This window comes from Schistocerca americana, chromosome 3, assembly GCF_021461395.2.
Source record: "Schistocerca americana isolate TAMUIC-IGC-003095 chromosome 3, iqSchAmer2.1, whole genome shotgun sequence".
NCBI lineage: Eukaryota > Metazoa > Arthropoda > Insecta > Orthoptera > Acrididae > Schistocerca > Schistocerca americana.
Genome location: NC_060121.1, coordinates 270570314 through 270584599, shown reverse-complemented (window position 1 = coordinate 270584599; position 14286 = coordinate 270570314). Strand labels below are relative to the sequence as shown.

The window sequence follows — 14286 nt, the reverse complement described above, 5'->3', positions numbered from 1 at the left end:
CATAGTGTCCTCCTTTTTTGGCCACAAGGGTTCATTGCTTGTCGAGTTCCTGGAATGGGGACATCAATTCCCAACGGACGACGAAGTGTGTGACAGGTTCCAGGTATGGATCCGACAGCAGCCTAGTAGCTTCTTCAAGGATGGAATCAATGGCTAGTGTCACAATGGGATAAATGTGCCAACAGTTTTGGCGACTATTTTTAGTATGTGTACTGCATATAACTACATTTTTGAGTTAATAAAATCGTTACCGTTACTTTACACTAGTGACTGGATTTCGCTTGAATGCCCCTTATATACTTTTTTCATCACTGGTCACATATTTAATTTATATGGCATTTGAGAGACAATATAGTGAAAAAAATCCTATGTGCATTTTCATAAAGTTGTAGTGAATTTCGTATGTTATTTAAATATTTACTATTTGCAGTTATATTTTCAAGGACGTGGGTAGTCTTGGCAAGCCCAAGTCAAACCTTGTTAAATAATGATGTGAATGACTGTTCACAATCAGTAATATGGTAAGTCACAATGTGCCATACCACAAAAGTAATGTACAATTATTCGTCGTGTGTGCTCTCGACAGGACACGTTGGCGCCGGCCGTTGTGGCCGAGTAGTTCTAGGCGCTTCAGTCCAGAACCACACTGCTGCTACGGTCACAGGTTCGAATCCTGCCTGGGGCATGGATGTGTGTGCTGTCCTTAGGTTAGTTAGGTTTAAGTAGTTCTAAGTTCTAGGGGACTGATGACCTCAGATGTTGAGTCCGATAGTGCTCAAAGCCAATTGAACCATTTGAACCACAACACGTTGCAGGATGGGATTGGTCATATAGACATAAAAACATAAATTGGAACTTCATGCAAATACACGTTCTTTTTCCTCATTATATCAACTATCCAATGTCATAAATTAAATAATATGACCAGTGGTGGAAAAAAAAAGCAGATTAATAATGAAGTTCGATAGGGAGTCGAACCGTCACCATATACACATTGGTCTTCCAAAGCTCGAATCCTGATCAATTGACCACCATGAACTTTTAAGTCCAGTACCTCAAAACAGATACAGGGTGTTTCAAAAATGACCGGTATATTTGAAACGGCAATAAAAACTAAACGAGCAGCGATAGAAATACACCGTTTGTTGCAATATGCTTGGGACAACAGTACATTTTCAGGTAGACAAACTTTCGAAATTACAGTAGATACAATTTTCAACAACAGATGGCACTGCGGTCTGGGAAACTCTATAGTACGATATTTTCCACATATCCACCATGCGTAGCAATAATATGGCGTAGTCTCTGAATGAAATTACCCGAAACCTTTGACAACGTGTCTGGCGGAGTGGCTTCACATGCAGATGAGATGTACTGCTTCAGCTGTTCAATTGTTTCTGGATTCTGGCGGTACACCTGGTCTTTCAAGTGTCCCCACAGAAAGAAGTCACAGGGGTTCATGTCTGGCGAATAGGGAGGCCAATCCACGCCGCCTCCTGTATGTTTCGGATAGCCCAAAGCAATCACATGATCATCGAAATATTCATTCAGGAAATTAAAGACGTCGGCCGTGCAATGTGGCCGGGCACCATCTTGCATAAACCACGAGGTGTTCGCAGAGTCATCTAAGGCAGTTTGTACCGCCAAAAATTCACGAAGAATCTCCAGATAGCGTGATGCAGTAATCGTTTCGGATCTGAAAAATGGGCCAATGATTCCCTTGGAAGAAATGGCGGCCCAGACCAGTACTTTTTGAGGATGCAGGGACGATGGGACTGCAACATGGGGCTTTTCGGTTCCCCATATGCGCCAGTTCTGTTTATTGATGAAGCCGTCCAGGTAAAAATAAGGTTCGTCAGTAAACCAAATGCTGCCCACATGCATATCGCCGTCATCAATCCTGTGCACTATATCGTTAGCGAATGTCTCTCGTGCAGCAATGGTAGCGGCACTGAGGGGTTGCCGCGTTTGAATTTTGTATGGATAGAGGTATAAACTCTGGCTCATGAGATGATACGTGGACGTTGGCGTCATTTGGAACGCAGCTGCAACACAGCGAACGGAAACCTGAGGCTGCTGTTGGATCACCTGCTGCACTAGCTGCGCGTTGCCCTCTGTGGTTGCCGTACGCGGTCGCCCTACCTTTCCAGCACGTTCGTCCGTCACGTTCCCAGTCCGTTGAAATTTTTCAAACAGATCCTTTATTGTATCGCTTTTTGGTCCTTTGGTTACATTAAACCTCCGTTGAAAACTTCGTCTTGTTGCAACAACACTGTGTTCTAGGCGGTGGAATTCCAAAACCAGAAAAATCCTCTGTTCTAAGGAATAAACCATGTTGTCTACAGCACACTTTCACGTTGTGAACAGCACACGCTTACAGCAGAAAGACGACGTACAGAATGGCGCACCCACAGACTGCGTTGTCTTCTATATCTTTCACATCACTTGCAGTGCCATCTGTTGTTGAAAATTGTAACTACTGTAATTTCGAAAGTTTGTCCGCCTGAAAATGTACTGTTGTCCCAAGCATATTGCAACAAACGTTGTATTTCTATCGCTGCTCGTTTAGTTTTTATTGCCGTTTCAAATATACCGGTCATTTTTGAAACACCCTGTACATACGCCACGTAATAGATGCGTAAAACTTCTCTTGTGATTTTGTCGTAATTGCCGGTATATTGCACCTTACTACTGGCACACTGCGTTGTTTTAATGGCCTACTAAGGTGTAGTAAGTTTGAAGTAAATCCGTGATCCCAATGTTGTGGTCTCCCCCTGTAAGTTGCGGCAACACTGCGGCGTTGCCACAGAGAGCGATACGAAATCACGTTACGTGATTGGTTGTGTGAGAGACGCGCGAAGCAGCCGCGCCAACTCCACTTGAACGGTCACGTCTCATATTTTGGTAATTTCTAAGAATGATTGCGTATTGAAGTTGCGGTGTCCAAACGATACACATCGAACGTGCGATCGTAAATCGATCATGCGACTCTGGTGGCGGGCGTTGTGATCAGTTATTTGTGATCGTCATTTTTGTATGTTTCCCGTCGTTTCCTTCGTTGCTCTAAATTACACATCGAACGTGCGATCGTAAATCGATCATGCGACTCTGGTGGCGGGCGTTGTGATCAGTTATTTGTGATCGTCATTTTTGTATGTTTCCCGTCGTTTCCTTCGTTGCTCTAAATTACACACCTCCGCGAATTATTTGTGAATTGCTAGGGAATACCAGACGATTTATGTGGTTAGTGAGTTGGATGTCTGGTGTTCTCGACGTTTCTTCCGCGGATTCTCTCACATGGAAAAATCTAATTCCACATTTATCCAGTGTAGAAAATTGTTCTACTTTTTATCGCAAATATGGAGTACTACTGGACGAGGAAAGAAGTGACTGTGGAGACTGTGGCGGTGCGAAGTGTGTAAAACTTCGTAGGAACAATTTCGGTGCTGGAATACCGTTTACAGTTTCATTGTCGACAGTGCGGAAAATGAACGAGTATCAGGAAGCATACATGGTTCGACTCTGCCAAATTATCCATCCAGACCACCGTAATGGACTTTCACATGATTCCAACGCCGACGACGGGTAAGGTAAGTCGTCTCTTTTTTTTTTTTTTCTTTCGAATAACCCATTTGGAGGGTACGATGAATCAACTTTGGCTACTCTTCATTGTATTAGATTTTTTCAGTTTCGAAATTTCCTTCATCCTTTTAGAGTGTTGTTCCCTTTCTTCTTGAGTCCACTTTCGTCTAGTTATTTTCTTTCTCTCCTGAAATTCTGCCTTTTGAACTGCCTTTCTGAAATGTGTTCTGTTTTCTATTGCGTCTATTGTAACTCCAGCATTTTCAATGTCCTTTTCAGTCTCTATGAACCATGCTGGCTTGGATTTGTAGCTATTGAGTAATGTGAATATCCGCTTGGTTAGTCTGTTGTTATCCATTCTGAATATATGTCCAAAAAACTGTAGTCTCCTCTTCCTCATTACATCGGTTAGTTTCTCCGTTTTCAGATATAGCTCTCTGTTTGGTCTTAACCTGTATTCAGCATTATCGTTTCTTTTAGCTCCCAGTATTTTCCTTAAAATTCTTCTTTCGACCTTCTCTAGTTTCTCAAGATCTCCATTTCTTGTTAGTTTAAGTGTTTCTGCCGCATAGAGATAATACCTTTTATTAAAAGTATTTTTGTAACGCTCTTCTTTTGTCGTTGCTGTAGCGACCACCGTCAACATACTCATAACGCCCGCCACCAAGTCGCATGATCGATTTACGATAGCACGTTCGATATGTATCGTTTGGACCCCGCCACTTCGATACGCAATCATTCTAGGAAATTAGCCATATTTTGCGGTTGGACTGTAAGTTGTGATAGAGTGAGTGTCTCGAAGACTGCCGGCACTAGCTCCGGGTCCGCGGCGTACTCACAGAAGCCACTGAAGGTGATGAACCCGGCGACCATGAGCACGGGGTGGAGGTTGAACTGGCGAGCGGGCTCCTCGGTCCAGGCGAAGCCCCCGGCGTAGTACAGAGCCCAGAAGAGGGTCAGCGTGAGGGCGCCGAGCAGCAGTAGGCTGGCCAACACCACCACCAGCATGTACTCGAACCAGTTCATGCACGCCCACCCGCTCTCCTCATCGTCATACTGACGATGCCTGCAACAGAGGAGAAACAGCTCGGTAAGACCAGCCAAAGTTCAATACAGTAAGCTACTCACTGTAGACTGTTGTCGTGCTGCTGTGATTACATGAAATGCGAGGCAGAGAAGAAGTGAGCATATGTCCATGTACAGACAAGCAAATGATTACAATTTCAGAAAAACTGAATTTATTCGAGGGAAAGAACTTCACAAATTGAGCAAGTCAGTAATGCCTTGGTCCACCTTTATATATATATATATATATACAGGGTGCTACAAAAAGGTACGGCCAAACTTTCAGGAAACATTCCTCACACACAAGTAAAGAAAAGATGTTATGTGGACATGTGTCCGGTAAACGCTTAATTTCCATGTTAGAGCTTATTTTAGTTTCTTCCACCTACGCTCAATGGAGCACGTGCTGCTGTTCGCAAGAATGTGGCAATTGCTTCTTGGTCGGGCCGTTTTCATGCACACCTCGATTGGGTAATTTAGGGTTGGTGTCGCGGGTCTCTGTGGTTCGGAGTCTGTGCAGGCACCGCCCTTGCTACATCTTCTGGTTTTGAGTAACTCGGGGAGGTGGTGGCTTGTAGTGGAAGTTTTGGGGCTGATCTGCGGTGGCCCTGTAGACCACCAATAAATATTCCGCCTATTGTGATTTGGGCCCCTCACCAAGCTAAGGAAAATTTTTTGGGGAATTGCCTTTAATGTGAAGGTTTGTGTACTGGCTTATTCACATTTATCTTGTAACAACTGACAGGTGTAATACAAGTTATTTAACTGGCGAGAGACAACTATTTTAGCTTTAGTACAAACTAGCTATTTAAAGTAGTTGTTTTTTTTAAATTTTTCTATTTATAGATATAGCAAGTTTAAAATCTTGCTATTGGGAAGTTGTTAACGTCATACCTTGCAATATCCTTTACATAGAGAAAATTTGCCAGAGTTTTTTAAATTGTTGTTATATATATATATATATATATATATATATATATATATATATATATATGTGTGTGTGTGTGTGTGTGTGTGTGTGTGTGTGTGTGGGTGTGTGTGTGTGTGTGTGTGTGTGTGTGTCACGTTAAAATCTTACTATTGGGAAGTTATTAACGTCATACCTGGCAATCTCCTTTCCATAAAGATTATTATTGAGAATCCCTTTTAAAATAAAAAGATAACCTTAGCAATGTGTGTTATTTCACCAGCACCTCCTGGCCCCTACTTCCACGATAACGTTTTTGGAATAACATGTGCACTTTAGTTGTTGTTTGTGAACCGCCCTAACTGACGGGTCAACGTAGTCAAAACCCCAATATGGTTGCAGGACCCTGACCCAAAGCTTCAGACTTTGTCAACTGAGGACAGATCCAGCGACCTTGCTGGCCGAGGTGCGGTTTGGCAAGCATGAAGACAAGCAGTAGAAAATCTCACCATGCGCGAGTGGACATTATATTGCTAAACTGTAAGCCAAGATGGCTTTCCACGAAGGGTAACAAAACGGGGCGTAGAAGATCGTCGATGCTCAGCCCAGGCCTAGTGATCGGGACTCAGTTCGAAGCGGGACTAGTCACTGAGGTCAAGTCTACTCCAGTCAATGAGAGCCCAGGCCGAGACGTGTCTGGAGATTCCCCGGGTAGCAACGGGATACCACCCTGGCTGTCGCCCGCGATATAGCCCGACAACCAGGTGTGATGGTCTGGGGTGGCATTTCTTTTCATAGCAGCATCCCTTCGGTTGTCATCCGCAGCACCTTTACAGCACTGCTGTACGTCGACGGTCTTTTACAGTCGTTTCCCTTGCCCTTCATGGCAAGCCATGCTAAGCTTACACTTCAGCTAGATAATGCCCGCCCTCACAAGGCGACAGTTTTTACTGATTGCCTTCATGCCTGTCAAATCTTGTCTTCGCGCTTGCCAAACCCTACATTGGCCAGCAAGGTGACTGGATCTCTCCCCAATTGAGAAATTCAGAACGACGAAGCATCAAGGGCAGGGTTTTCCAAACAGCTCGGCATTTCGACGGTCTAAAGCGCAAATTGGACAGTATTTGGTACGATGTCACGCTGGTGGACTCTCGGTGAATGCCAAACCATATAACTGCTTGCATAACCTAAGGACCAGTGGTGGGCCAATGTGTTACTGACTTGGTCAATCTATAAAGCCCTTTCTCTTGAATAAATCATCCAGTTTTTCTGAAATTGTAATGATTTATTTGTCGGTTCATATACATCACATTAGAACAATTTATTCGTGGTGAGTCTTTTTTTTTTTTGTCGGCTTTGACAGTAATTTTAAGTCTGTTGTACTGTTGTACACGATCCACTTTCTGGTCAAAATCTGCTACTCGTTGCTGGTGCAGGTAAATCAACCGCCACACCACGTCGTGGGTAAGTCAGTGAAATTAACTATAAACAGACTGCGCGCAGTGTAGATTTCAATAATCGTGGAGTTGAAGAATGCAGGAACATGGGCATGTGGGCGTCTCCTAACTCTGCAAGTTAACCTATTGTCGCAGCGTTTACTCATATTATAGTAATGGATTTTGTGCTTTTATTTCTTCTTAATCTTTATATTTTGATGCTTACTTAGTTTTCATGATGCATTGCAAAAGCTGCAGGAGGACTTTACGTTACTCCTGCTAGCGTTCTCCCAGAACGTAAACCAAATATCTCAAAGCAAAAAGGTATTTAGGATTTACAATACTAGGAGAAGGAGACAGTCTACGCTCAGCATAAATAAGAAAGTCAACACAATGTTTTCTAACGCGATAAATGCTCCAAGGTAGACTCTGGAAGAATTCCAAGAGACGTACTGGTAGTGAATTAGGTATAGCTGTAAATAAAAAGAGTCAATAGAAGCCTGTTCTGAAAATCACAATGCTTCACTTACCGTGGCCTGAACGAAAATGATATGAGTTCTCCTTTGTCAGACGTGGGTACTAGCTACCTCCCTTGAATCCTAACTATGACGCATACACACAGGCAGAGGTGGAAGACAAGAAAAAATGACTGAGTCGATAATGCTGTTCAGAAAACACACACACACACACACACACACACACAGACACACAGAGAGAGAGAGAGAGAGAGAGAGAGAGAGAGAGAGAGAGAGATTGCCCGTATGTTGTTGCTGCAGTTCCATTCCATGGCAGGACAACGAAACCACCGCGCCACTTAACTGGCATTAGCAGAGCAGTAATGACATAGACCCATTATCTGCGATGGAGCTTCTGTAACGAAATGCTACGGACGGCATCTCCCGAGAGAAAGTAATGGCGTGCTTAGCATAACAAGTACCGCATAAATTTCGCCTTCAGGCGCTGGAGCACTTCTCCGCGGACCATCTTCGCGTCGCAAGCACGTTCCAGGGTTGTTTGGACACTATAGCTCCCAGCTGATCGTTTCGTTGGCCTCCCCGACTTCCATCGTCTAAGGTATGCGTCGCAGAAGTAAAACTGACAAAAATAACGACTGCCTACTTGCGCAGGGGAGCGATGAGCTAAACTTCCTTCACACTGTCATTTTCTCTTTGTGACAATGAGTTAGAAGTAGATACCAACAATGCTGCCATGCTTCTGTCAACAATGCCGGAGGCGGATGCAGAGTACTGACTAGTCGTAAAACATTGGTTTCGTGGATCTACGTGTAATCCTGAGGAGTAGCATCACCCAAATTCACAAACAGCGAAATAGGTTAAACACACAGGAACAGAATTTAATTACACCACTGTGATGAGACTAAACGCGTGCTTTTGGTGCATTTGTTGCTTTTGTAGACAGCAGTTATAACTGAAGAAAACAAGCCGTACTGGTGAACAAGTGTTAGTATGATGTGGCGCAACAGTGGAAAATAAGTTGGAAATTTTGAAGTAAGGCAAGGACAAACTGTTTATTTTGTGACAGACTCTTTGCTTGTGTAAGTAATTGTGATTGACGATTTAAACACAGCCAGCCAGATGATGATAGCGTGATTCTCGAAACGCTTAGCTCTGAATTAACAATGCTTCTTTTCGTGTTGAATGAAAAAAAAAACAAAAAAAAACAGATATAATGAACTTCAGGTATGTGTTTATCAGAGGCTGGAAAATTAAAATCTGCAGTTGTCTTGTTCAAATGGCTCTGGAGCACTATGGGACTTAACTTCTGAGGTCATCACTCCCCTAGAACTTAGAACTACTTAAACCTGACTAACCTAAGGACATCACACACATCCATGCCCGAGACAGCATTCGAATCTGCGAACGTAGCGGTCGCGCGGTTCCAGACTGTAGCGCCTAGAACCGCTCGGCCACTCCGGTAGTACCGGGAAGTACCGTGTAGTCGGTAGAGAAACAGTAATAGCAGAATGGATCCATCACAAGATCTCAGTGACATTATTGGATGTCCCTTGAGTAACAAATCCATCAGAGACATTTCAACCTTTCCAAAAGGTGCCCAAGTCGACTGTTGGTAACGTGACTGAAGAGAAAACGCGAAAGAACAGCCACAACTAAACGAAGAGCAGGCAAACCTCATTTGCTGATGGACAGAGATAGTCGAGCATTGTGGAGGGTGTCTGTCAAAAATCGCATTAAATCAGCGGCAGGAATCAGTCAAGTTCTAGAGTGCTACCAACAATGCAGCTAGCACAATGACTGTGCGTAAGGAGGTTAAAAAAACATAGGGTGCAATGGTCGAGGATCTCCTCATAAGCCTCTCATTTCTGTAGTCAATGGTAAGCGACGCTTCAGGTGCTGTGAAGAGAAGCACCATTGGGCAGTGGATGGCTCGAAGCGAGTGTTTTGGAGTGATGAATCTCCCTGTGGTAATGTGATGGAAGGATTTGGGTTCCGTGAATGCCTGGAGAACGGTACCGATCACTATGTCGTGCCAACATGAAGTGCGTAGGAGATGGTGTTACAGTACGGAGTGTCTTTCGTGGTGAGGGTGTGATCCCCTCATTGAGCTCAAGAAAACGGTAAATTCGGAAGCATATGAACACATTTTACAGCAATGTACAGTACAAGAGCAGTTCACAGACGATGATTGTATCAGCGGGATAATGAACCCTGTCAAAGCAGCATCTGAGTCCGAGAGTCCCAATGGAGCACCTCTGGCTTGAGTAAGAACGTTGACTTCGCTCCAGACCCCAGCCTCCAACATCACTACACAGTCTAGTTTCGGTTCATGAGTGAGAATGGGTTCCCATTCCTCCACAGGCATTCCAGCACATCATTTCAAGTGTCCCCAGCAGAGATCAAGGCGTCATAAACCGAAGGATGGACACACCTCTTATTAACGTCCGCTAACTTTTGATCGGATAGTGTACAGGCCCATACAATGCTGCCCAGAGTGTCCAGATGATTCACAACTTCAGAAGGGAACTTCCCGAACGGCCTTTTTTTGAAGACGGTGGTACGGTGAAAATTTACACACTGGAGTCAGTTATACGCTATCAAACGTCAATTTGAGTGAGGCTATGGGCTATTTCTCACGTTCGTCTAGTCATGTACTCATTCAGGTACTGACGAAAAAGAGTTTCACAAAAGAGCTTGTTCACGGTACGGGGAAATTACAACAGGATTTCTTAATAAACTTTGAAATAAATCATTTGTGATCCATACTTACCATAGTGTATGTTGTCTCTTTACGCCATTACTCGCTACATACAGTCCTAAAATGTTTCAAATACAAACGAACGTACTAAAAATCCCTGGACTCGCATTCGGGAGGACGACGGTTCAATCCCGCGTCCGGCCATCCTGATTTAGGTTTTCCGTGATTTCCCTAAATCACTCCAGGCAAATGCCGGGATGGTTCCTCTGAAAGGGCACGGCCGACTTCCTTCCCTAATCCGATGAGACCGATGACCACGCTGTCTGGTCTCCTTCCCCAAAACAACCAACCAACCAACTAAAAATCCGTGCTTGTATCGTGTAGCTCGTTATCTATACATAGTACTACATTTAAAGATCCCACCGCGTTTTTCTGTCTGTATGTATGTATGTATGTATGTATTCCCATCTCAGGAACTACGGTATTCTAATACCTTTTCGCTAACAGTCTGATTCACGGAGAAGGTTTGCGTGTATAATTATAGTTATTATAGTTATTTGGATGTGTGCGGGAAAGGACAAAAAGAGAGAGAGAGAGAGAGAGAGAGAGAGAGAGAGAGAGAGAGGGGGGGGGGGGGGCAGTAGCTTTTCAGTTTTCAAAAATCGTTGATATTCATGACAATATGTTTTAACAAGACAGACAGACAGACAAATGTTTAAAAGACTCCAGGTGCCACAGCTTGGACTTTGTGGACTACAAAACCATTTGCTCTAAAGATTCTAAGTGCCTACCTATTCTAGGAGTCAAAGAATACATAACTGTCTCTCGCATAGTGACTATGTTACTACCTCCACAACTTTATGTTTTAATTTGTTAGTAAAACCCTCAAATACAGTAACACGAAATAGTCTCATTTTATCGCCGTGCTAGAACGAAAAGTATAGGCAGAGACAATACAAGACCCAGAGGGTCTACGAATAATAATTTCATAATTAGTAATAGGGGACTGATGACCTCAGATGTTAAGTCCAATAGTGCTCAGAGCCATTTGAACCATTTGAATTAGTAATAAAGAAAGAATATCCTTGTATTTTGGAAAGATAAAAGGAATATTCTATTTGATCTTTTCTTATTGTTTCGTTGCATGTCGCCCAGATTAAACTTGAGTTACATCTACTGTTCTCTTAAATGGATAATTCATTTCCAGATTAATTGAGTCAGCAAACTTATTCAAAATTACCTTTGATACAAATTAATGAGAGAAATAATGAGGTAATGTTAAATGTGGCCGTCTTTAAAGCGGAATCGATTCGTTTCGTACCATAATTTTGAGTGCCATATGGCTCCACAGTTCATTCATTACCATTTTAAAAACTGAACCTACGGAATTAAGAGACGAAGTCCGAATATTAGACTAAATGAGATTTTCACGTAAAGAATAGTGTTTAATAATCATGCGGTCGCGCAATATTAAACGGATAGATTCCATAAAGGTTATGAGCCTAGCTAATATTTTCTAATTCCAAAATAACTGAACCCAAAGTCCCACTGATATTTAAAGCATTTCAGTTAAAGAAGGAAATCCTCCTCAGTCATTGCACTTAGACTTTTAATGAAGGCAAAGGTTACAATTATTTTTTTATATGGTCTACCCATTCCATCTTAACTTTTAAGCCTAGTTTACACGACGACACTAGGTTGCAAGCAACTGCGCTACCGGCCAGCGCTCATGCGCGCCGCGCGTTTGCGCAACTCGTTGGTGAAACTAAACACTTTCGGCGTGTCCCAACTTTGGCGACACTAATTGCACGCGTTTTGAGGTTACGTGTGTTCGTAGAGTGTAGACAAACTGAAATATGAAGTAGGGGACGGAGAATAATGTTCGCTTTTTGGATATCTATACTTTGCACAGGTGTTTGTGGGATTTCAGTGATGCTGATTATAGAAATAAGCAACATTGCTGCCGCCGAGACTGTCATGTGCGATCATAACATGGATGGTTTCACAATATCTGTGCTGCAGGGTAACATTTATTGAATTAGAAGCATATATACAACTGAATTAAGTGTAATTCTAGCTGTGGCACTCTAGTCTACAAGACTAAAATCCCATCGTTCGAGTTGGCGAACTCTTTGTTAAGGAATATTGTTGACAGGAGGGAAGGCTATACAAATTCAAGAAGCTGCATTTTTTATTCAATATTCATCTGTTTAAGACGTCGCTGCAGTGCTCCCCATTCACATATGTTAGAATTTTGAAATATTGCCACTCTAAAGGTCTTTCTTCAAGAGAGTGGCCATGCGGCTCTAGGCGCTACAGTCTGGAACCGCGTGACCGCTACGGTCGCAGGTTATAATCCTGTCTCGGGCATGGATGTGTGTAATGTCCTTAGGTTAGTTAGGTTTAAGTAGTTCTAAGTTCTAGGGGACTGATGACCTAAGAAGTTAAGTCCCATAGTGCTCAGAGCCGTTTTTCTTTTCAAGAAAGTAGTTTGCAAACCATTCTCGTCTTAATGCGACCTGCTTCGAGTAATTATTGTTGCTAATGTTAATAATTATTACTGTTAATGTTAATAATTATTGTTGTTAATTAAATGGCGTCATCACCAACTAAAACCGTATCTTATAGCATGTCGAGTGTTCTCGATTGTAATGCACGCGATATGACATGTAATTTCAGTACCTTTATTCCTTATCGCATAATTAACTTTATTTAGAAGAAACGTGAACAGTTCTGGTGACATTCTAAGATAATTAAAAGAACTTCATGGATCTTCTGTTATAAATTATTTCGGCAAGGATGCTGAGCAACCGAACTGATGCCTTTTTTTTTCATCCAGTCACGAATCGAAACACTTTTCTTATTTTTCTCTTACGCAGCGATTCCACGCAACAAGCTTTGACTCCATCACAACTCGTGCGACATGCAGCTGCCTGAACTTTCATTTCAGATACGCCTCAGAGACCCGCAAAACGACGAAACTGAATTGTATACTGGTGTCGCCGTGTCTAGTGTCACATATGAAACCACTTGTGTGCAACCACTCAACGAGTGGCACAACCCAATGTCGTCGTGTAGACTAGGATTTAATTACGGAAGGGTGGGATCTACTTATATGTTAGTAGTAATGGGCCATATTAGACCTCCCGTGTAATGACTACGATGAAAAACTTGTAGGGGTTTGGTTTCATACAGATGTAAAGGCACTCAGTTCTCACGCGCCCTATTCGCCCACGATAATGAAATAGGGTAAAACGATAATGGCACCCACTGTACGACAGTATGAAGTGTCCTTGCTGTTGAGGCAGAAGGTCGGGTCGAAGCGTCACTCCACTCTAGGAGCAGAACGCGAGGAACTCCCGTATCGCCGTCGCGCCTGGCAGCTTCAGAGAGGTGAGGAGAATGTGGGTTAATGAGAGTGTTCCCGGCCTTACATCACACGGCAGGCGCTCTGCTTTAGTGGCTATCCTTTCTTTCTTCCTTCCTTTCTGCCCGCCACTTGTCTGGCGGGACACGGAAAGGCCATAAGGCGGGCGCCCATTCCCGGAATGAATTAGTGGCGCGCGGCACAGTATATTTAGCAACAAGTGCGACCACAGACCACTCACACGCTCGCCCAGCCTTTCTACTGCTACCAGGGTAAGGTTTCCGCTATTCCTTTTTGTGGTTTTGTCCGTAGATCGCAGTGCCACTCCAAAGTCGACAACACGAATCGACACCATAAAACAGCGAGCACTCGCTGCAGTCCGCAATAATCAATGCCAGACACTCCAGAAGACTCGCCTTCCTTTCGACATAGCAGCGCCCTTACACTGCAGCCAATATAGTGTTGAGCATGCAAGAGTTTCGCCAAAGTTCGACACGTCAACTACAGCAGTCCACCTCTAAGTGTAGGACCAACAATCAGTTAAAGTTTCTGATGCATTGCAGTGTTGTAAATGTCGAACAAGCACTGTAAGGAAACAGTTTGTTAATTGCTAAGTGCATCAAGTGATACCTTCATAATTAATGACAGTTTTAAAGTACCTAGCATTCCTGTGGCAAAGAAGGGTGCCAAAGTTAAGTAAATCTATTACTCATTTATGTAAAAAAGTGAACTAATATTTCATGCCCTCTTCTGTG

At 43.2% G+C, this 14286-nt stretch overlaps 1 protein-coding gene across 4 annotated transcripts in view; it reads right to left on the bottom strand.

Moving 5' to 3' along the window:
* Positions 1 to 14286, bottom strand: part of LOC124605241 (transmembrane ascorbate-dependent reductase CYB561) — a 299305-nt gene that overhangs the window by 16719 nt on the left and 268300 nt on the right. For all 4 annotated transcript variants that reach the window (XM_047136795.1, XM_047136793.1, XM_047136792.1 and 1 more), the window contains exon 2: positions 4422 to 4648. In XM_047136795.1, coding sequence (XP_046992751.1) covers positions 4422 to 4648 — 227 coding nt within the window. The remainder of the gene's footprint in view (positions 1 to 4421; positions 4649 to 14286) is intronic.